This window comes from Heterocephalus glaber, unplaced genomic scaffold (genome assembly GCF_053883595.1).
Source record: "Heterocephalus glaber isolate CG9 unplaced genomic scaffold, H.glaber_assembly_v1.0 deba00001813, whole genome shotgun sequence".
Classification (NCBI taxonomy): domain Eukaryota; kingdom Metazoa; phylum Chordata; class Mammalia; order Rodentia; family Bathyergidae; genus Heterocephalus; species Heterocephalus glaber.
Genome location: NW_028258484.1, coordinates 3,023,646 through 3,047,723, shown reverse-complemented (window position 1 = coordinate 3,047,723; position 24,078 = coordinate 3,023,646). Strand labels below are relative to the sequence as shown.

The following is a 24,078-nucleotide window of genomic DNA, read 5'->3' as shown; positions in this document are numbered from 1 at the left end:
AGGAATTAGAGTTAAACTTTTAAAAGGAATAAGCAAGCCAGAGCTTTGGGGCCCAACACCTGAGGTTGCTGTTCTCTCTGATAGAGGTTCTGGCTCTCATATACCTTTAGGAAGCAGGTCCTTCCTCCCCCTGTGGCTCTCTGCCTGCTCCACTGCCCAGAGTCTGAATCCCTGTACTGGCACATATCACCAGCATTATGTTAAACACCTACTGGGGGCTGTGCTGTGTACTTCCTGGTGACAGCCAGCCTCCCGTTTAAAGATAGGATCCCTTATCCGTCCTTCTCTCTGACCAAGGGTCCCTCCAGGACTCCCTTTGTCCAGCAAAAGCTTTTTGCCCTAGTAATTGAATATGAATTTCTCCAGCACCCCAAGAGAGGTTCTGCATTAGGGCGCCCCAGCCCTCAGAGTCCCCGGGCCCCCTGGGCAAGGGGGCGGACAATGACGAGGGTTTTCCCGCAGACTCCAGGCGCAGCCCTCCTCCTGTCCCCCACCCTTCGGAGTAAGATTGCACGTTGCTCCACCCTGCAGAATCTCCTCAGCCTCAGCCTGGCACCCCCCTACCCCGCCTCTCGAGGCCTGCCCTGGGGGCTTCATGTTCCGCCGCCGCTTCCCGGGTGGGCAAGGCGCCAGGTGAGCGCTCACCTGGGGCTGGTGGGAGGGGGGCGTGGGGCGGGGCGGTGGATCTCCCCGAGGCGGGGCGGAGCGAGGAGGGCAGGGCCAATGGGGCGGGGGGCTCGCCACCCGGGAGCCCCGCCTTCTGTACTGCTCCCTCCCTCGCGGCTCCCGCTCCGCCCCACCCGAGTTTAAAGCCCCGCGGGCGGCTGGTGGCGGCGCTGCGAGCGCTGAGCGGCGGGAGGAGATGCTAGAGGGCGCCGCGCCGCCGGCACCATGCGCCCCGCGCCCGCGCTGGCCCTGGCCCTGGCCGCGCTCTGCCTGCTGGCGCTGCCCGCCGCCGCCGCCGCCGCCGCCGCCTACTTCGGGTCAGTCCCGCCGCGCCCGGCCCGCGCCCCAGCCCACTCCCTCCGCCCCAGTCGGCCACCGCAGGGCCAGCTCCCTGCACCTCACCCACTGTCCTGGACCCTCGCCCGGGGACCCAGCCCACCTGGCAGTGGGAGTCTGCACCTGGAGTTCGGTCTTTCTGGGCTCGGGCTCCGGGCGCCCCTTCTAGAATCCAAGTCTTTGGTCTCCTGCGCCCCCGCTCCCCTCACCCGCCGGGTGTCAGACTCCAGCCCAAGTTCCTGGCCCTCTCTGCTGCGAATGCCCTGTCCCTGCGGATCCCGCGCTCCGATGCCCGCTCGGGATCCTCACTCGGGTGCCTTGTCTGCCCCTATCCTGGGCTCGGTCCAGCCACGGTCCTAGCCTGGGACGCCGAGACCTGGAGGGCTGTTGGATGGAGGAGGTGGGTTGTTTCCGAGGCCCGGCAGAGGATCTCGCAGATCCAGGAGAATGGGAAACCCGAGGAAGGACGGAGGGGCGTGTCAGCCGCTGCCGGAGCCGGACCAGATCTCAGACCCGGCGTCAGGTGTAGACACTCTCAGAATGACGGAGGGAGGGAGAGGGGCCCATTTCAGGCAATGTACATGGTTGGAAAAGGGGTCTGACGGGTGGGATGGCACTTGAGGAGAGGCGGGGGCGATTGTTTCCAAGTCTCTTCTTCTCTGACCCTTTAATTGCAGAGACTTGGTGGGGTGCGAAGGGGCAGAGGGATCATGGATAAGAATGCACCTTCCCTGTCTCCACCCAGAGCTGACCCCAAATATGTATAGACTGTGAGTTTAAACCTTGCCCTTTTTGTGAGCTTCACCCCAGAGCAAGGCAAGGTTTGCAGTCTGACCACAGCAAAGGCAAGAAAAACCCAAGTGACCTGCCAGAGGCAGCTCCTATGAACCCACCTGGCCGGGGCCTGTACGGGTCTGAGGAGTCCCGCACAGGTTGAAATAAGGGCCACGGGCTAATTTCCAGGTCATAACCCCTGGTTAAAAGTGTCAGGGCTATAGGCAATGGCCTCCCCTGACATATACAGGGAGGGATTGTCAGCCCAGACCCTATGCTTGTCTATAGTCCTATAGTTTACTGATGACCTGGGAAGAGCAATCAGTCTTCTGGCCTCAGTTTCTCCATTTATGAAAAGAAGACCCAACCCAAGAGCAGTGCAATATGTGATGTTTGTTTCCCAAGGATTTCAGGCTTGAGGTGCTCTTGTGGTCTCTGTGGAAAGACATAATGGGTAGGGTACAAATGGTTTGATCCTGCCACTTGCTAGCTCTATGCTCTTGGCCAAGTTACTTAACTGTTCTGTCTCTCAGTTGGTGCCTATTTCATAAGAGGACTAAGTTAATATGTAAAGCACTTAGAACAATGTCTAGCACATAGTAAATGCTCAATTAGTGCCAGTAATTGTTGTTATTATTACTGTTATTTTTAAGGAAACCAGGTACAGTATCTCAGTGTCCCAGAAGACATCTGAGAGGTTTCTGAGCTGGAATGGAGAATCTTCTTGGACACTAGCTCATTTCCACAATTCTTTTGTTTGCTTGGGTTTTATGGTTGGAGATAGGAGCAAAGGTCAGATGGTGCAGGAGCAGAGGAGAGGGGTTCCAGGAGGTCTGGACCACCCTGCTGGTGTGTTGGAAAGGAAGGAAGTTCTTGGCAGTATACAGTGCTAGAATTGGGGGGGGGGGCCTCTGTGGCAAGGGGCAGTCTTAGAAATGAGAAGGAAAATGTGAGTTAGGCCTGGATTAGGGCCGAGAGGCCACCTCTTCCAGGTCAGGAGCCTAGCTGAGCAGATCTGGCAAAGGACAATGAAGCCACCACTACCTCGGTCTGGGGAATAGGACAAATGCTCAGAAAAAGCTAAGATTAAGGCCTCATGTTGTTCAGTGTTTGATCCCAGAAGATGGACAGGGTTCAATCAAAGGCTCTCACTGAGGAAACTTCCTTGTGACTCAGTCAGACCAGGATATCTTGTTTCCCATCAGAATTCCTTCTGTGGAAGGAATCTGCTATCAGTCATGCACACTTTAGTGGGAATGTGAGGCAATATGTTTTTCCCTTTGCCAGGTAATTTGCATTTGAAGTTTCATTTCTTATTATAACCCCCCTTTTTTTTCAGATGGGGCATCTCCACCCTAAAACTACAATGAACCAGCAGTGGCTTCTGCTTCTTTTGTAGGAGCCTAGAGCCTAATTCTCTTGATGATGATGGTAACTTAATACTGTACATAGTATAGAGGTTTACAAATCACTTTTCATGCAGTCCTCTCTCTGATTGGACCCTCAGAGCCATTTTGTGGTATGAAGGATGGGTGTGGATGGTTCCCAAAGAAAACTGAGGCTCATCAAAGTCCAGTGGGTGACTTAATGTCACACCTGAATTAATGGGGGGCAGGATAGAAACCAGGTTCTGCCTTAGGTCTATGTTCCATGCCCTGAAGGGAACAGAATCAAAGCAACCAGTGTGTGACACTGTCCCCAAAGGGGCAGTGGCTGCAGATGTGCTGCAAAGGGCCAGCCTCCCTCCCTCCCTCCCTCCCTGCTTGGTTAATACTTTCAGACCCTAGGCCTTAGTGGGAGAGGTCACTACATTCATCTCTGTCCTCAGACGTGAGACAGAATGTACTGAGCCCTGCTAGCCTGTTGGGTAGGCTCTCCTCCGGATGGCATGATGACATTGGGACAGGAAGTGGTTAGAACCCACCAGCCACCAACAGCAAGACAGCACTGAGTACTTAGTATGTACCAGTTACCCTATTGTGCTCTATCATTCATTGTCTCAATTAAGCCTTACACCTGTCTCTAAGATGGGTGTTAAAATGGCCCAAAGCTCAGCAAAGTTAAAACATCTGCCTAAAGTCACACAGCCAGCAAGGGGCAAAGGCAAGATTCAAAGCCAGTCCTCAAAGGCCTGTGCATTCATAAATTTCTCTGTACTGCCCCTAGACAAGAAAGAAACTCTGAGAGCCCACACAACGGCCTGGCAGTCTTCTTGCTCGGCTGTTGAGGTGCCATCAGTGTGGTTCCACTGAAGAAACAAATTTTAACCTTTATGTTTTCCAAAGTACTATTACATATAATGGGATGCATGCATTTTAAGCATACAGTTTGGGTGTAACAACTTTGTGGCAACCACAGGGATCCACCAGCCTAGCACTACCTGTGCTTCTTTGTGATCAACCCTTCCTCACCATCCCCCAGACTGCCTCACTTCTCTGTTAGTTTTGTCTGTTATAGAAGTTTGTGTAAATGCAGTCATATGGAATATAGATTTTCATGCCTGGATTCTTTTGCTCAACTTAACATTTTTTGAGATTCATCCATGGTGTTGCATATATCAATCCCTGTTTCTTCTTTATTCTTAAGTAGTATTCCATTATATGAATCTATCACAAATTATTCATTTCTCAGTTGATGGTCATTTGGCATACTTCTAGTTTTAGGCAATTCCCAATAAAGCTGGTGTAAACATCCATTTACATCTATTTTGTGGACATTTATTTCATTTTTTCTTGGATAACTGTCTGGGTGAATTGTTGGATCTTATGGTAGGTTCATGTTTAACATAAAAGAAATGGCTAGTTGCCCAAAGTGGTCATATCATTTTAATGTCTTTTGGGGGGGGTTACTGGGGATCAAACTTGGGTCCTTGCTCTTGCACAGCAGACGGCAAAACCACTGAGCTAAATCCCTGGCCCAAAGTAGTCGTATCATTTTACAAAGTAGTGTATGAAAGTTTCACTTGCTCCACATTCTTGTGAGATATCATCAGTGTTTTCATTTGTTTATTTTGTTTTTGTTTTGAAGGATGAGCCCCAAGGCTTATTGGGCTACATCCCAGACCCTGTCAGTTTTAATTGAAGCCACTTTAGTGGGTATGTATTGGTATCTTGTTGTGCTTTTAACTTGTATTGTCCTTCGATGAATAGTGTGTTGGACATTTTTTCATGTGCATTTTGGCCATTTGAATATTTTTTATTGGATTATTTGTCTTCTTATTAATAAATTATAAATATTCTTTGTATATTTTGGATACAAGTTTTTCTTTTGTCAGAAAGTATTGGCAATATTTTATCCCTGTCTGTGGCTTGCCTTTTCATTTTCTTCCTGGTGTCTTACAAAGAACAGAAGTTTTTAATTTTGATAAATTTCAATGTACCTATCAACTTTTTATTACATGGGTTGTACTTTTTTTTTTTTTTGGTGTCCTATCCGAGAGATCTGTGCGAAACCAAAAGTTGCAAAGATTTTGCCCTATGTTTACTTCTAGAAGCTTCATAATTTTGTTTTTGCACTTAGGTTTGTGATATACTTGAGTTAACTGTGTATGGTATGAGGTAAGGGTCAAGATGTATTGCTTTCCATATGGATATCTACTTGTTCTAGCACCATTTGTTGAAAAGGTGATCCTTTCTCTGTAGTCTTCTTTGTTGCAAATCAATCGATCCACTATGTAGGGTTTATTTCTGGACCCTCTTAATCTATATGCCTATCTTTGTGCCAGTACCACATGGTAATGATTACTATAGCTTTTTAGTAAGTCTAGAAACGAAGTATTATAAGTTCTTTGTCCTTCTTTTTCAAATTTATTTTGGGTGTTTAGGTCCTTTGTGTGTTTACATAAATTTTAGTATCATTTTGTCAATATCTACATGAAAGCCTGTTGGGTTTTGATTGAAATTGCATTGAATATATAAACCAACTTAGGGAAGATTAACATTTTAATAATATTGAGTATGCTGAGTCACAAACAGATCTCATCTATCTATTTGGGGCTTTAAAAATTTCCCTCAATAATGTTTTATAGTTTACAATGAACAGATCTTGGCAGTGCGTTTTAAAAATTATTTCTAAGTGCTTTACGTATTTGTATAAAATCACTTTTATAAATTTTTTCAAAAGAAATTGAACTGGGTCCTGAGTAAAACAAGCTAAGAAAAAAGAAAGGGTAAAAGAAATTTACAGCTTCGGAATGGTGGATGAAAAGCCAAAGCTCTCTGATAAGAATCATTGTGTTTTGGAAAGGAATTTAGTCCACTTGTCCCTGGCTGAGCTGTAACCCCTGAGGACTTGGGCTCCTGAGCTAGGCTCAGGGTAAGCCAGCCCCCTCAGTTGTTGGTGCTTGAATTTATGTGCCTGAGAAGGAGAGGGGAAGAAAGCAGGGCAGGCATGGAGTTGTCTGAAGAAGAGAAATCTCAGTGTCACTGGGGTTATGACTCAGGTAGAAGCTGGACTCTGGAGGAGGTAGGACAGGTTGTCTGTAAGGATGACCCTGCCCTGGTACCAGCCTGAGCCAATGCCCTGCTCTAGTAAGGAACACTGGGTTTGGAGCCATGCAAATTAAAGTGCAAGTCTTCAACATATTCATCAGTAAAATGGGCTAATCTTTATTTTGGGATGTTGTTATGAAGCCTAAATAAATATATAGAAAAGGCCTGGAAATATAGTTCAAAGTGCTAGAGCACTTTCCTAGCATGTGCAAGTCTTGTGTTCAATCCTCAGCCCTTAAGGTATATAAAAGTGCTGAATCTGGCCATGGTGGCACATGCCTATTAACCCAGGCAGGGTTAATCACAAGGAGGATCACAAGTTCAACCCCAGCTTGGGCAATTTATCAACTTAGCAAGACTTTGTCTCAAAAATAAAAATAAAAATGGGCTGGGGATGTAGCTCAGTGTGAAGGTCCTGTGTTCAATCCCCAGGATCTCCCCCATGTCCCCTCAAAAGTATGTGACAATATTGAAATGTTGTTGATACATAAAGGAGCCCAAAAAATCTAGTGGTCTGCCTTAAAGCATAACCAAGTTAAAAAGTTCCTGGTGACATTTTCTCCCTCCTCTCTACATCTTTATCCCAACTGTTATACCGTTGAAAAACAAATAGAATCTTTTCCTATGCTCAACCCTGTATATGGATCATCTCTTTTTATCATGGGTGACAATCCAGGTGTTGGCTTGACTCTCCTCACTTGTAGGTGAGTGGGAGAAAAGCTCAGAGAGGCCAAGTGCCTTGCCCAGAGTCACAGAGCTAGTGGTTAGCAGTGCCAGATTTGAAAGCTAGCTGGTCAGAATCCAGAGCTGACCTCTTTGTTCCTGCCTTATACTGCCTACCTCCCCCTGGCAGCTCTGACCCTCTGATCCCTCTACTCTGTCACCCTTGCCCTTCACTTGCACATGGAGGGGCACTCTTGCAACATGTGTCCTCAACTCTTGATTTGTTGCCTACTTTTTCCTGTGTTCCTGTCGTCTCCAGCTCACTTGTAGCTCTCTGTAGGCAAAAGTCTTGGGCCCTGTTGTCAGCTGATCTTCTAGGCCCTGGTTTTGCCCCCCTGGCCTGCTGGCCTTCTTTGCCCTGGCTGATCCTCTGTACCCATCACAGATGCTCTTTCCTCCTCTGCAGACACCTGGCCCTCTTGTGTACATACTTCACTGAGACCTAGGCCATACCCGGTCCTGTTAGATTTGGCCTGGAGTTAAAGTGGAAAGCAAACCTTGCCCCTCAGATTCCAGAGCTCAGCCACACTAGGCATTTTGTGGGTGCCCTTGTAGCAGGAGATAAGCTGGGATGGGGAGATAAGTGCTGCCTCAGGCCCAGACCCCTCATTGGAAAAAAGAAGACTGAAAGGGAGAATGGAGAGTCTCAGAGATTCTGATAAGAGCCTTCAACAAGCATATTCCAGTCCGTCCTAGAAACTCTAAACAGGCAGTATTAGGACAAGACAAGAGGCTCTGCTTTTCCTACATATCAATCCAGAGGCCACATGCATTTCAGAATCCAAAATTTCTCAGATTTTAGGAAGATAATATAATGCATATATCACGTGTAGGATCACACTCCTACTAATGTCTAGGGCAAGACCCTGGAGAATGGTACTTCATTATTTTTTGGGAGGTTGGGATAAATAAAGACCATAGTAATCGTTGGTCTAAATTTTAGGGTGATCAGGACTTGCTGCCATGCAGTGGTACCAAACAGTACAACAGTGGTACCAAAGCTCTGTAGTTTTTTACCTTTCTGGAGTTTGGAGTTACAGACACAAGCTTCTAACCCTGTGGTAATATTTCACCTGATGTTACCATGTGAGCTTCCACAAGCTGAATTTTATTTTATTTATTTTATTTTTTTGAGACAGGATCTCGTTATGTAGTCTGGCTGCCTTGAACTCACTATATATCCGAGGCTGACCTCAAACTCATAACAATCCTCAGCCTCCCAAGTGCTGGGATTACAGGGTATGCCACCACATCTGGCTGCAAGCTGAATTTTAAACAGACTTGGACAGGTTTCTTTGTGTGTCCTCACCAAATATCAAAAGGAACCTCTGGCTACCTGAGCACAGCTCATCTCTCAGAACTGAGGTCCTGAGGAAACTGGTCTGACTCTCTCAGACCCCAGAGGTGCACAGGAAGACTCGAGGGCTGAGAGTCTAGGGCCAGAGGTTCCCCAACCTGGTACTGGGGTGAGCACCTGCCAGGGATCACTGTCTGGGGGTGGAGAGGCAGGACTGCAGAGCCTTGCCCTTCCAAAGCCTGAACTCCGGAAGGTTTGTGGGAGGGTTGGGTGGGGCCCTCTTCTCACCACACCTTAGGTATTGGAGGGGTTTATGCAGCAGTCTGTCTGAGGGGAGGGGCTGGGCCAGGAAGAGTGACCTCAGGGGATGAGGGACCATGGCCTCTGCCAAGGAGCTGGCAGACTACTAGTAGAAATTATGTGCAGCCCCGACGAGGAAGAACAAAGTGCCAACCACATAGACCTGGTGGTACAGTATCTAGGCAAATAGGAAAAGACAAAGAGAGAGTGAGCTCGGGCTGCAACCAAGGAGGGCTTCCTGGATGAAGTAAATAAACATTACCACATGGAAGCTGCATGTAGCCTTAGGATCACCTTTCCCATTCCCTGCATTTGTGAGTCACATTACAAAGGAAGTGGCTGTAAAAGCTTCTAGGGGATTCATGAGGGGTTTTGGATCAGGACATGACATCTCAGGAAGGGTTTATGGCAAGGAGAGAGGCACAGAGATTGGGCTGAGTTAGATGTAGCAGAAGGACAAGCAGGGGCCCTCTGCTACAGCCCTAGCAGTAGTTCCAGGTCAGGGTGGTTCAAGGTAGGAAGTTGTTCTGGTCCTGCTTGAGAGGGCCCTGTTCTGTTCCCAAGGGAGGCTCTCCTGACTTCGTTCCCCATAGTGTCATTCTGGACCACCTCCAAAAATTTTCAGGGGCTGCTCCTTGATCAGGCCGGAAGGTTCCTGCCCTCCCTGGAGCTATGGAAAGAGTGTGGAGGGCTGTGGGCCATCCCTGGGACCTACAGGAAGATGAGTGGCATCTGCAGCATGAGATATCTCTGCCTAGAGCCCCTCCCACCAGGTGGAGTCCCCTCAGCCCCAGCAGCATACACAGGTATTCTCCACGGACCTGGCTCCTCTCACCCTGACCCCTTGTGTCCATGAGATGAGGGTAGCCAGAGCTCAGGGAGCATTAAAGAGTTAGTCTCATTAGTTGGTCAGCTTTCCATGGTTAAATAGCTTGGCTGAAGCCACCCCGCTCAGAGCCAGGATCCCATGGTTGGATGGAGCTGCGGGAAGGGGTAGTGTTACTCCCCACAGAAAGGGACAGTCTTGGTGACTGCTTCCTTTCCCGCAGTGCCCACTCTGTGCTGCTGAAACTCCTCCCCAGAGTTGGATTCTGTGCACCCAAAAAGCTGGGGAAGCTTATCTTCATCATTACCACACTGGGCGCTCGCTCCTTTTCTTTCTGTCTCTGTTTCTCTGTCTCTGTCTGTCTCTCTGTCTCTGTATCTCTCTCTCTGTCTGTCTCTCTGTCTCTGTCCCCCACCACCACCACCTTTCATGGTCCTTCCCTTTGATCTTCCCACTATCTGGCAAAGTAGTTCTCTTTATTGTCAATAGGCAGGCCGCTTTTGGAAGCCTTATTTCTGACTTTCAGCTTAAAAGAGACTGAGTTTCAGATCAGAGAAAAGTAGCCTTTTAAACTTCTCCCTTAAGGTTCCATTCTTGGGCTGCCCAGGGGACTCAGAGGAGTCCTAACCAGGCTTCTTTCCCTTGAAACCCACCTGCCCTGTGTTCCAATCAGCTTAGACATTTAGCATTGGCAATGGCTTATTTTGTTTCCCTGAAGTCTTTTGTTGAGACTGAAAGCAGAAACTGACTGAAAGCAATCAGGAAAACTGGGGCATGTCTCAGCCCTATCAATTAAGTCAATTTGGGCAATAAATCTTGCATAAACTTCCAGGGCACAAGATAAGTCAAAGAAGAGACCTGCCCACTTGGCAAGCTTCTTGTCCTTTTGCTCTAGCCCACCACCAGCGGTCTCTGAGATACCTCCCAGGAGCCACCAAGGTGAAGTGTCTGGACCAGGTGATCCTGATGGGTCTCTCCAGCTCTCAAATGTAATCCGTATTTGCACCTAGTCATTTAACTGGAGGAGAAGTTATATCCCAGTCTTATAAAGATGGGGGAATCCCTCTCTCCACAGGACTGACTTTCAGGGCCCCTCCATGGTCGCTGTGCCTGCCACCTGAGCTATGCATATGAGAGACAAAGACTTTCTCTCCTGGCTTCAGCCTGATCCTGAGCAGAGAGGGAGTGGGGAAAGAGGGAGGGAGGGAGGGGAAAGCATTTCCTCCACAGATGTTGAGCCAGTCCAGCTCTAAATCTGAACATTGTTGAGATGCAGAGTGTGCAGGCTGCTTGGCTGCCCGCTGCCCACTCAGCTTGGAGTGGCGTCTCCCCGATGCCATCCTCAGCGGGCAGCCTGGAGAAACAGGAAGTGGAGCTGTTCCCAGAGACAAAGCCCACATCTGGCCCAGATTCTTTTTTTCTCAGAGCGGGGACTGGGTGGGGGGTGATGCGGCTCTGGGGTAGGCTCAGTGGGGAGGTGGTCGTCAGATCTAGTCCTTAGGATGGGATCATGGGACCCTGAGGCTCAGCTGGACAAGGAAGAAAGGCCTGGTCTGGGAAGGGGGCAGTGAAGCCAGGTGGGGAAATAGTGAGTGGCCTTGTCTGTGGGTGGACCTGGCATGAAGCTGATGCTCAGGGAATACAAGCATAAATGAATGAGCAAGTGATGGAAGGAGGGGATGGAAGGAGTTGGAATACAAGTAGGAAACAATCATTGGCCATTTTGCCAGGGTGTAGAGTAAGGGCATCTTCATGAGGGAGGGGCATGGGACACCAAATCCTATAAAGAAGAAAGGGGTCCAAAGGCAGAGGGGAGAATGGGTAGCCCAGCAGCGTAAACCTGGGCTTTCCTCTGCCTGGGAAGGGGAGGGGAGGCAAGCTGAGGGCTCCCCTTTCTGAAGGACTGGCCAGTGTCATGGGGCCTTCCCTGGCTGGGTAGGAGCTGCCCTCACTGAACTGCCCCCTGCTGGGGAGGGGTCCAGTATGGAGAGCGTGGGAGGCTTGGTGATACGAGTGCGTAGGGGCTTAGTGAGAGCCAGAAGAGGTGGGCCCAGGGGCTGGGGATGAAAGCACAAAGGAAGCACTGACCATGGAAACAGCCCTGCAGCGGAAGCCTGTTATCAGGAGCATCTAACGAGGCTTTGCAGGGCTGAGGCCAAGGCCCCAGGCAGCACGAGGCTTTCCTGGTTCCCAGGCAGCTGCATTCAGTTGGCATGGGCCCTAGTGCGAGGCACAGCTCATGGTCCTGCCAGTCCACACTTGCTGGCATTACCTGGTACCCTGAGAACCATCTGCCTCATCCTGTACACCTACCTGCTCCATCCTGAGGCAGCCTCTCCTGGATCCATCTGACTCTCTGGAACAGAAAAAAAGGTGGGGAAGGTCTGGAAGAACAGCCTGGAGCATGACTGGTGCACCTGCCTGGCCTTCCCCAGTCAGCCTGGACTGTTCCCCAGGACTTCCTCCTGCCTCCACCCCACCCCAGGCCTCTTACTACAGGTGAGATGAGGCCAGCCAAGGTCAGGTAGTGCTGGGAGTTCAGTCTCTGGTCATTCCTCAGGGAGCCAAGCTGGTTCAAAATTTTCTTTTCTCCACTCTCCTTGGGGCCTGACTTCAACCATATTCCCTCCCTACCATGATCTGCCTCCTCCTCCTCCTCCTCTTCTTCTTCTCCCCCCCCCCCAAGGAAGACTTAAAACCAGCCTGGTTAGCCAGAACAGCCTTGAGGACATGAGGTCCTGGGGTCCCCACATCCAGCAGGTGATGCATGGTTGTTGAGGTGATACATGATTGTAAGAGTTGGGTGGCCCTCGGGTCCTGCTAACAGCAACAGAGCAGTCTCCTGAGAGGCTTTCCTCAGGGCCTGGGAGAACCTTCTACCTCTTCCAAGGCTGTCCTCACGAGGCAATTTTAGCCAAAACCGTGAGTGGGAAGAACGTGAAATGGGGAGGGGCAAGAAGGGCCAGAGTAGATAGAGATGTGAGGACAGTCTATTGCGTGAGAGTACCTTTGGCTTTTCTCATTTTAAGGGTAGAAGTGATTGGGGATGTCCTGAGGTCAAAACCAGAAGGTATCTCATGGAGGGGAGGGGTCTGTTTTATCCCCAACCCAACTCCAAGGGAAGATGGAGTGATGGTGCAGAGTAGAGGGGCACCGCTGGGGGGAAGGAAGGGAGAAGAAGGAAGCTGGTCATGTGGGGTCTCTGTGTTCTTAACAGGAAAACAGAGGTTGAGTGTCAGCCTGGAGGAACTTGAGGAGGGTAGGAACGGGGAAGGCCAGCTAGGCCACTGCAGGTGCAGCCTGATGGATGGAGTCCTAGGTGGTGCAGGAGCACTCGAGTCAGGCAGAAGCCCTAAGGTACTGCTGGCCCCTGCCCTAGGGCCAATTAACAAGCTCACAAATTGTGCACTCTCTGCTCTTTGGTTGAGAATGCAGACTACAGGGCAGTGTCTTCCTTAAAACGCCTGTTTTGCCTGATTCATGAGACTGATAAACTTGAACTTCATAATCAGGTGTTCATACCGCCATGGGGCTCAGCTAATAGATGGGTGATGGAAATTTTCCAGAGAGGCCTGGAGGGTGGGGTGCTTGGGTCTAGGCTGCCAGACAGAGACAGATGTCTTCCAGGGGAGGAAAATGGAATGGGCTGGAAACTGCAATGCCCAGAATTCTTCTGGGATCCAGGAAGAAACTTCCCTAGTGGATGCCATAGAATAGGCATGCATAGAATCCACTAGCATTGTTCAAGGAAATCAGTTGAGTCATTTTTCTAAACATGATGTCATAGTATTATTTCTTTAAAGAAGTATGATCCCGAACTGCAATATAGAAAACAAAAGGGAAACCAGGCCCTGGAAATTCCTGCAGGCTGTCTTCCGCCCTTTGGGGACTTATGAGACAGTGCCAGGGAATCTTCTTTGAGAAAAACCCTGGACAGACCAGGGCCTAGCATGGCTTGAGTACTCTGTATGGTTGGCTGCCTTTCCTGACCATTAATCACTACTAAGTGTCATTATTGCTAATAAAATTAACTGACTTTAGACTGAGCCATCAATCTCAAGTTCTGTTACATGAAATTTTAAATCAGGTGCCTGTCGATGAGGGGAAGGTTTTTTTACTGAGCCTGGCTTACAAGTGCAGCCTAGAGAACTGTGGTCTCTGTAGTCTGCAAAAGGTTATAATCAAGGACAATGACCTTAGTTCGACAAACCAACTCCCAGCCCTTGCTGTGCACTAGGCAATTGTCTCAGGCAAGAACACAGCTAGACCCCAGGAGAATTCTAGGACCAGTGCCCGGAATGTTTCCCAAATTCTCCCTCCCATTCTCACCTCTGCTTCTCTCAGTACATTTGGTTCAATCCTTTCCTCTCTCTTTGGATCAGCTTCCTCTGTTTATCTTCTGTGTTACAAGTCCAGTCACCCAAACTCAGAAAGGGAGAGAAAGCAAGTGGATGCTCTCTTAATTCAAATTCCAAATTTCCAGAGAAAAGATTGATCCAGGTTCAGGTCATGTGATCATTATGATCCAATCAATAGACTAGAACAGCAACTCATGTGAAGTAAAATGGCCCATAAAGACCACATGATAGTCACAAAGATAGAAGAAATGGGTAGGCAGCAATAGTAATTGAAAGAGCTCAGATACAGGCACTGAAAAAGTGGTAGGTATGCATATATATATATATATCATAACACATAAAATATATAATGTTATATAATATGACGTGAATATTTCTATATAGATAGATGAATTACAGTTATTATTCTTGATTTTGTGTGGAAACAGCCCAGAGAAGTCACCTGCTGGATTTTTTGTTTCTTTGTTTTTATTTTTGTTTTATTTATTTATTTATTTTTGGTACTGGGGATTAAACTCGGGACCTTGCGCCTACAAGGCAGGCGGCAGAACCACTGAGCTAAATCCCCTGCCCCCCCTTTTTTTTTTTTTTTGAGACAAGGTCTCACTGTGTAGTCCAGGATGGCCTTGAACTCGTGCCAATCCTCCTGCCTCAGCCTCCTGAGGGCTGGAGCTATTATTCTTGAAATGGCATTTGAGACAGACTTTGAAGCCTTGAAGGATGCTCAGTCCCATAGGCTAAATTTCCCATCACTCCCTGGTTGTTTCCTGTTTTGTCAGTCAGCTTTTATAACTAAGGCCTTGATTTATAAAACAGAAATTTGAGCAAAAGTTACCCCTCACACCAGCCCCTAGTGTGGGGAGGAGGACACTTGAGTGGGCCACATGGCTGCTGTCCTCTTTGCTTCTGCATCCCTGAGCTACCCTCCAGGCTGGACACCAGTTAAGGTGGGGCCTTCTCAGCGGGAGCTGACCTCAGGTTCTGCTCCAGACCCGCCAAGGGTCAAGCTCTGAGGGTTTCCTGCCAGGCTGCAGGGAGGGGTTTGGGTGTAGGCTTGGTGGACTGGAAATTTACCCATTTGCCCCCAGATTAATGATTAACAGGCCCCTGCCCTCACCCTGTCTAGGAGGGGAGCCCAGGGCCAGGCTGGGCCAGGAGGAGCCTGATAGCATCTGTCTCTGTTTGGAGGTTTTGGAGATACGCTCCACACTGGGTTGGCTGCACCTGATGGATTTGAAATCTACAGGGGCATCTGGGGCCCAGCCAGGACCCACACCCTCCACTGAGGCTTCTTACTCTGCCAGACAGAGAGGATGTGGCATCCAGCCAAATGTCTTGGCTAAGGCAGGTGACTCCAAACAGGAGAATAGTACACTTGGCTCAGTTGGAAAGCTCTCTGATAGCTCAGGGCTTACTTTGGCCAGTAGCATGTAAGCAGATGTGGCAGGTGCCACACCTAAGCAGGAGCTTTAGGAGCTGTTGTCTGGTTCCACCTTTGCCCTTTATCCTGCCTACGAGGCTGGCATATTGCAGAAAGGGATTGCTTCCTCCAGGCTGCGTTCTAGAATGGTATATATTGCATGCACACTGGGAGGCACCAGGGTAAGAGACAGCAAATGTCTTGAACTATGCTGAATGTCACAGAGAGCTTCTGGGAGGAGAGAAATTGCCCTGATTCAAAATCTCACCTTACTGCTTTTTGGTTGTACCCGAGTTAGTTGCTGCCTCCTCATAAAACTTCTGTGTTCTCATCTGGAAAAAGGGAGATTCAGGCTAATTAGAGAGTAAGGCATCTTGCAAGAGGAGAAAGGTTCAGGAAACTCCAGCTAGCAGGAAGCAAGCCAGCATGTCTTGGGTGCTGTGGTTTTTACCTTTCCTGTAATCTTCACAGCAACCCTGAGAGGTAGGGTGGGTAATTCTTTACACTTTGCAGAGGAGAAAACCAAGACTTCAAGGTTGCACAGATAGGAAGTGGTAGAGTCAGGCTTAGAATTTGCCAGTCTGACTCTGGAATCAATGGACTTTGGATATAGAACAAGAAATCTGGGATTCATCTTCAGCCAACTAAGTCAGCCTGAACTTCCTTCCTTTTTCCTCCTTCTTCCCTCCTACCTCTTTTCCTCCCACCCTCTTCCTTCCCTTCCTTTTTTCTTTCTTTCCATTCTTCAAGCATCTATTTGTTCCAGACACCAAATGGCCAGTTGGCTGGAGATCTATCTGGGATTCAGAAAACAAGCTCAGTTGGCATGGAGTTACTTGGGCAGGAATATAATGCAAGGGAGAGAAGACTATGGGAGCCCTTGTCTGGGTGTTTGCTCTGAGTCTACATCCCTTGTGCCTACCCTCTTTTAATAAGGTTGCTGTCACAGGAAACAACCAATACTCTGCCATGTTTCCTAAACTTCCTGAATTATAGCAGCTACCTAGAGAATGTGGCAAATATACAGATTCTCAGGCCCTTCTCAGACCGCTGGAATCAGAATTGCCAAGTGCGGATCCTGGGAATCTGTATTTTTATTAAGCAGCTGATGTTTTTTTAATTGGGCAAATTTGGGAAGAAGAGCAGAAACTAGAACCTGGGAATTTTGAATTTAAGGTTCTGCACAATCCTTACTAGAACCTTAATTTCCTACTCTGTAAGAACATTACCCACATGGGGCTGGCCTGCCACCCAAAAGGGCAATAAATGCAGATCTCAAGAATGTCCCTTCACCCCACCCCACGTTCTCATGGATTATCATCCTTTATCCTCCCCTGTCAGGACCCCCGAGGCTCATGTCTCCCTTTCTTCATCCTCTCCAGCTTGACGGGGCGGGAGATCCTAACGTCCTTCCCAGGGCTGGACACCGAGGCAGCCCCAACACAGGGCAGTGCCCACCTGAAGCAGTGTGACCTGCTGAAGCTGTCCCGCCGGCAGAAGCAGCTGTGCAGGCGGGAACCTGGCCTGGCTGAGACCCTGAGGGATGCAGCACACCTTGGCCTGCTCGAGTGCCAGTTCCAGTTCCAGCAGGAGCGCTGGAACTGCAGCCTGGAGGGAAGGACTGGCCTGCTCAAGAGAGGTGGGAAGAGTGTTGGGGAGCATGGGGAGGGAGGGAGGAAGGAGGAGACCACACTGCTCTTGCTCGCTGGGCCCAGCCCCGTGTGAGACGAGGCCTGGGGATTTGCAAAGGCTTCTTGAAGGCCACTCATGGCCCAGCCTAAGAGTTGGGGGAGCAGATGAACAGGAAGACACAGAAAGGAGAGGATATAAGCCCCTCTTCGAGGAGCCCACAGCTGAGGCCAAGGCCCCAGTAGCCTCCCTTATGCCTCCCATGCACACTGAAGACAATGTACAGGAACATGTAAGGATGGAGGCCACTAATAATCGGCCTAGATGCACAAGACCAGCTGATTTCTGTGTTCACTCCTCCTTTTGTCTCTCTGTTGCTTAAATTTGTTGTCATTCTCTCCTTCCCTTCCCTTCCCCCTGCCTTCCTCCCTTGTTTCTGTATCCCTTCAGGCCTCCATCCACTCACCCACTGACCATACACAGAGGCTCTCAGTGAGCCAGGCACTATGCCAAATGCTGGAGGTACAGTGCTGAACTTCACTATCTGTACTAGAAAGTACACTGTCCAGGAGGGGAGAAAGCAGGTCATTGTGTGGCCAGGTGGCCAGATGGAAAGGGCTTTAATGGGAGACTTTTACAAAAATGCAGTGATAGTGACAGGAGCAGCCAACTACCTTTTAGGCCAGCTGCTCTGCACAGCAGGAGAGGGTTTGGGCAGGACAAGTAGCCTGCCTCCCTTCTCTTGCAGTGTCACCAGCACCCAGATATGTTGGAGACCAGTGGGGAATCAGTGAGCCCATGAGCGGCCAGATTGGGTCACCACCCAGCAATGTGAGCATAGTGATGGTCCTAGAAGAGACTGGGATGCCCAGTCCAGGGCAGGTCAAGCAGGAGACTCAAGGCCACCCTGTCATTGGGCCAACTCCTCAGTGGGTGGCAGAGAATGATGTTTGAGAGGCACTGGAAACACAGTGTATTGCTTAAGGGATCAGAAACCTCAGACATGGGTTAATCCAACTTGTCACACATGTACTTGGAATCAAGGTGGCTCTTTGACCCCAGCTTGTCCCCTTCCCAGGTGCTCAAGCCCCTTCTCTTTGCATCTCAGTTCTTACCTGTTATTGGAATCAGTGACTGCTGTCCTGCCGCCCTCTGGGAATCTGGGCACTTACTCCTCAGTGAATGGAAGTTCCCTTGAGTTGGGACAGCAGGTGACAGGGAGGCTTACCCGGAGATGTGTACTTGGGCTGCAATGCCCTTGACTGGCTTACCATGGTGCCCCCCCACCCCTCCTGTCCTCAGAGGGAAGCAGACAGCCTCTGAACTGCCTCTTTCTCCCTACTGGCACCCTGATGCCTGGCACAGGTTTCAAGGAGACAGCCTTCCTGTATGCAGTGTCCGCGGCCGCCCTCACCCATGCACTGGCCCGGGCCTGCAGTGCTGGGCGAATGGAGCGCTGCACCTGCGATGACTCCCCAGGCCTGGAAAGCCGGCAAGCCTGGCAGTGGGGTGTGTGTGGTGACAACCTCAGGTACAGCACCAAGTTTCTGACCAACTTCCTGGGCCCCAAGAGAGGAAGCAAGGACCTGCGGGCTCGGGCTGATGCCCACAACACCTATGTGGGCATCAAGGTGAGTGTGTTCTCTGGATGCCCAAAACACTTCTCCTAGGCAAGGTGTAGAGATGGGCAGCAAGGTCTGTAGGAGGCCAGCACCCCATCTCAGCACACACAGCATCCCAGAATAAACTCCATTCCTTCAACTGACATCCTCTGGGCATCTACTCTGGACCATTACTGTGTATCATAAGTACAGAGAAAGTAGGGAAGGGTCACAGGCATCTCTGATGGCTGGGTAGCAGTGGAACCAGGCTTGGGACATGCTTTGGTAAAGCAGGATCATATTTGGAGGAAAGTGTCCATTCCGAGGATGAGGCCAACATTGTTCAACAACTTTGATCAGGGCAACCTCTGACCTGCCAGAATTTTTTGAGTGGGACGATAGAGGAGGCCCAGAAAGGACAGGGCCTTAGCTGAGATCACAAAGGTAGTGGGTAAACTGCCAGTGATAAGTATCTAGATCTATTGGAGTAAGAAAGCTGGAGAGACTGGTGCTCCTGGGGATCAAAACCAGGGGCTCTCTACCACTGAGCTGCATCCCCAGCCCTTTTATTTTTTGAGACAGAGTCTTGCTGAATTGTCCAGGTTGTCCTCACTCTTGTGACCCTCCTGCCTCAGGCTCCCTAGTAGCTGGGATTACAGGAATGTGCTACCCTACTGAAATTCTTTAGGAAATGGAATTCTGTGTTTTGTGTCCTCATCACTGAGTTGTGTAAATCAAGGCTGCTATATTCAGTTTTGCCAGCTAAATATTGCACAAGAACCCTGGACTAAGGGGAGGAGCTAGGGGTGAGATCTGACTCATATTGTCCTCACCACAGTGTGTACTGCTGAGAACAGGGGGAGCCTTTTACTGGTTTGCCTGACGATGCCTCATGGGCCAGTTCAGGTCCTATTTGTTTCCTTCATATGACCTTTCCTGTCTACTTCTCATCCTCCTGATGTTCCTCTGCCATGTTGGCACTCTGAGACAGACCTCTGACCAGGCCTTCATCTATATCTCTGCAGGCGGTGAAGAGTGGCCTCCGGACCACCTGCAAGTGCCACGGAGTGTCAGGATCCTGTGCTGTGCGCACCTGCTGGAAGCAGCTCTCCCCATTCCGTGAGACAGGCCAGGTGCTGAAGCTGCGCTATGACTCAGCTGTCAAGGTGTCTAGTGCCACCAACGAGGCTTTGGGCCACCTGGAGCTGTGGGCACCTGCCAAGCCAGGTGGCCCTGCCAAAGGCCTGGCACCCCGGCCGGTTGACCTGGTCTACATGGAGGACTCCCCCAGCTTCTGCCGGCCCAGCAAGTATTCTCCAGGCACAGCTGGCAGGGTGTGTTCCCGGGAGACCAGCTGCAGCAGCTTGTGCTGTGGGCGTGGCTATGACACCCAGAGCCGCCTGGTGGCCTTCTCCTGCCACTGCCAGGTTCAGTGGTGCTGCTATGTGGAATGCCAGCAGTGCATGCAGCAGGAGCTTGTGTACACCTGTAAGCGCTAGGCACTGCATGGTGAGCCAGCCCATGCTGCCAGGACCTTGGCCCTGTGGAACAGCTGTACACAATGTGTATGGACAATGATGGACATGCCTGTGCACATGTGTGCCACTCCTCACTTTTCTGTCCCCACTCCACCCTTGGCCAGCCTCTTGCCTCCCATAGTACTCAGCAAACTGAAGCAAAGTGTCCTCCCCTGAGTCCAAGGGTCTCCAACCTTGTTGAGGATTTGGAGCAGAAGAGCATAGTAGGAAGCAATATGGAGGGAAATAAAGGAGACCTAGAGGAGGGCAGGAGTGAGGTTGTGGAGAGAAGGAGGGGTATCCTGTCATCTCCCATTCCCAGGATGCGTGGCCCAGAGCCAGCAAGCCGCTGGGATTATGCAGGAGAAACAGTGCCAGCTGGAAGCCTAGGCAGGCGCCCAGCTGGGATGGGTAAGTTCAGTCCTCTGGCCCTGCTCGGATTGCAGTGTGAGGTCTGGGTGCCATACATCCACACTACTCTGGTGGTGGTGCTAGGAGCTGTTTGGAGCAAGGAAATCTTTCTGGGTTTAGTGGAATCAAGTTAGATCCATGCCCTTGAGCCTCATGTCCTTGATTTGATTTTTCAAACCTAGTTGCACTGAGACTTCATTCTTTTCTCCATAGCTGAATTTCTCACAGCTATCCAGCTCTGTTCAATGAGACTTCTAGGCAGATGAGAATGGTGGGAGAGCTAGCTGCCAGAGTGGGACTCAAACAGTGTACCTGCAGCTGGGGAAGAAGACAGTGAGCCCTTTCCGTTTTCCCTGGTAGTCAAAGCAAACTGATGGCAACCCAGAGGAGGGTAACGGTCACTTGGTGCCAGCAGGGATGCAGCAAGGTCAGTGTATCAGCTTGCCCTGGAGTGTATTCTGGCCGGCCCCTGTGGCTGTGGTCCACCTGGGCTGGGAGGCCCCACAGCTGCTGACATTCGTGTTGCTGAAGGACCTTAGACTCATGATCTGTGGTTCTGGTTACATGTCTGTTCTCATGGCTGCTTGTCTAATTCAGGCTTTTGTCCCGGCAGAGTCTGCTAGGCCTGCCTTCTTGGTGGCCCCTTCATTTAGTAATAGCCCCTTACTTGGGCCCCAACTTGAGGAATAGAAGTGACTTTGCTAACTAACTTCCTTGGACCTGTGGACATTTCCAGTACTACCTTCCAAGACCCTGAGTAGAAGGAGAAAAGAAACTGCATCCATTTGTAGGCACACACAGATGCCTGCACCACTGGGATCAGGTAGAGGGTTTCCAGGGAGCAGTGCACATCTCTGTCCCAGGACAAAGATCTTGCAGGGGTCAGTTTGCTGGAGGCTGTATGCTTCCCAAGAGCAGAGCCTGAGGCCAGCAGGGGGGACGTGACCTCCTTTGGGAAGTTTATAGCTGCTTGGCTGGCCTGCTGTGCCCTCTTGTACGCTTCCTTTCTCCCTGAACCCCGGGCTGCTGACCCTCTGCAGCAACAGGAAATCCAGAATCAGCCAAGTGCACAGAACCCTTAGCAATTCCAGCTCCAGGAAGCAGGCCAGTGGCTGGGCCCAACAGCCTCCCTGAGACCTTCACAGCCACAGGAGCCACCCTCTTTGGTGACTTAAGGCAGTCTGGGAATGCTGGAAGGATCTCTGATGGTAGAGCCAAACTGACTTGACACCCCTTGCGAGAATGACTTTGCTGACCCTGGCAGCTGGCCCACATCTTAGCCCAAGGAGAAAAAAGGGTTGCAGCCTGGTTTTCTAGTTTTGTTCCACTCTTCTCTGTGTGGAAACTTGTTCTTTGCCAGCCTGATCCATCTTGCTGCTCTGTGACTCCAACACTGCCTCTACCTTGGCTCAGCCCTGGGCTGCACTGGCAGAAAGGCACTTGGAAGCAATGTGAGGGCTAAGGCACCCTGATCCACTACCACTCCATCTGCATCCCAACTCTATGGCTGTTAGGGCTGGGGTTGCAGAAGGATAAAGGGTAGACTCAGATGACCTAGGTCATGGCTGGCCATTAACACTGACACCCATGTCACTGACCCCTCAGCTTGTGGGGATCCTCTTTGTCCAGCCCTCCCTCTCCCTTTCTCTTCATGCTTCCAACTCTTTCTCTCCCTGTTATCCCTAAAGAGCCATTTAGCTCTTCTGGGGCCCCTGGGGTCCAGAGTGACCAATAACCCCTCATTCTGTAGCTTTAAGGGAGATGCTTACAGGGTATTTTTGTCTACCTCACATATATAGTTTTTAGGGCAAAAGAGAATATTTATATAGCTAAGATATATGGGAAAGTATTTATGTTATTTATATAGTTTCTCTTTCACAGGCAGCACATGTGGAGTTTGTGTTTCCCCAGAAGCCCTCTGACCAGGGAAATACAGCTTGGCCTGACTGGGGCCCCCACTGAGCTAGATGCCCGATGACTGGGGAAGGTCGCAATAGCTCAGTGTCCCATGATCTGTCTTGGAACTGAGCATGCATCTCTTTTGTGATGTGCCCTCCTGGCTTGATCTGGATCCTCCTTGCAGAGTCTCTGCTCCTCTGGGTCCCAGGCCCCCTTCTTTAGCTCTGGCAAAATTATTTTGCTCATAATAATAATGACAACAAGAATGACCACACCTGGCATTTGTAAAGCACTTTCCCTTTTCAGAAACACTTTTAGCTCTTTAGTCACTTGATTTCTCCATTATCCTTGGGAGGTGGTTGGGGCTACATCACTGTGCCCGTTTTTGAGATGAGACCCAGAGATGGAGGTCTGTGCTCAAAGTCACACAGCAGGGAATTGTTCCATGAATATTCATGGAATGTCTACATGGACCTGGCCCTGGGGGAGCTGACTTACCCTGAGCCTGGGGGCCAACGCCTGAATACCAGCCTAAGCCCAGAAACGGGAAAATGGCTACTTTCCTCACTGTGTGACTCTGGCCTTTTGAATCTGGATAGCATGTCAGCATTTCCAAGTGGAGTCCCATGTTTCTGGAACTAGAACTGCCTGAGGGGCCTGGAGAGACCCTATGGAAGCCATTCCAGTGGGTTCTTCTGTCCATATTGCCCAAAAAGGCTGGGCTACATCACTGGGCCCCTCCAGCCCACAGATGAGTTTTATTTGCTCTTGTTTGAAATTTTCCTTTTTAAAATATATTGTTTCCTGCTGAATTTCTCTGTGTGTGTGTGTGTGTGTGTGTGTGTGTGTGTGTGTGTGTGTGTATTTCCTTGAAAATTCAGTCCCATTTGTAAACTGGGCCTTCATTCCCAACTGGCCACAGTAAGCCAGTGCAAGGGATAAGATGCATGGAGGCTCTCCAATTTGCTAAGTGCCCCCTGCCCCAGCCCTCCTCATTCATGAATGTTCTTGCCAGGCTGTCATGGGCACAGAAAGTCTGCCCCCTGCTCTAGTTAACCCCAGGTGCCCTGGAATCCTCTATTGCCTGGCAGACAGATGGACAGAGACCCATACTAAACCTGGAGTTTATTTCTTGTTTTCCAAAGTTTCCTTTCCCAAGAACCATGAACTTCCATTGCTTTTTGTCCCAGCACATTTTATGGTAGCTATCATTTGTTAAGTGCCCACTACATCCATCTGTGATTATGATGTTCCTATTGAATGCCAGGCACCCCCCTGGGTACTGAGGTACCATAGTATATAAGACCAAGTGGGGCTGATATCCTGGTGGTGGAAAGACAACCAATAAAAAACTTCATGCCAGTTATTTGTACCTATTTTGTGTTGATTTATTGCAATGACCCTGCACATTGGACACTGCCACCTAAAATGGCTAAGGAAAAAGAGGAAAGCTCCTAATTCCCACTAGCAAGCAGATATGCCAGGATTTGAACACAGATCTCCTGGATTCCAAAGTGTGATCTCCACATTGCTGTGTCTTCTTGGGTGCAGGTGAGGCAGGGAGAGGTTACTCCACTTTATAGATTCTGGGTAAATTGAAGCCTAGAGGAAGGTTGTAATCCTATCTCCGGTGACACATAAAAATAAGATTGGAACCGGGGTGTTCCCTGGACTTGACAAGTATTTCTAGAGCCCTCACTCACCCTGTGGCCAGTAATGTGGGATGGGTGGAGGTAGGATAAAGCAAAGCAGGGGTCTTCAGGGACTTGGGATCTGGCAGGAGAAACAAGATGCTGGCATGCAAGGGTCTAGGCCATTTACATGTCAACTC

General features: G+C 49.9%; 1 protein-coding gene across 1 annotated transcript; it reads left to right on the top strand.

The window, feature by feature from the left end:
• Positions 1-863: 863 nt before the first annotated feature.
• On the top strand, positions 864-24,078 carry Wnt9b (Wnt family member 9B). Its single transcript, XM_087203848.1, has 4 exons — positions 864-983; positions 16,573-16,829; positions 18,185-18,450; positions 19,446-24,078. The coding sequence occupies exons 1-4, from the start codon at positions 892-894 to the stop codon at positions 19,917-19,919; spliced, it is 1,089 nt and encodes a 362-aa protein (XP_087059974.1). The 5' UTR covers positions 864-891; the 3' UTR covers positions 19,920-24,078.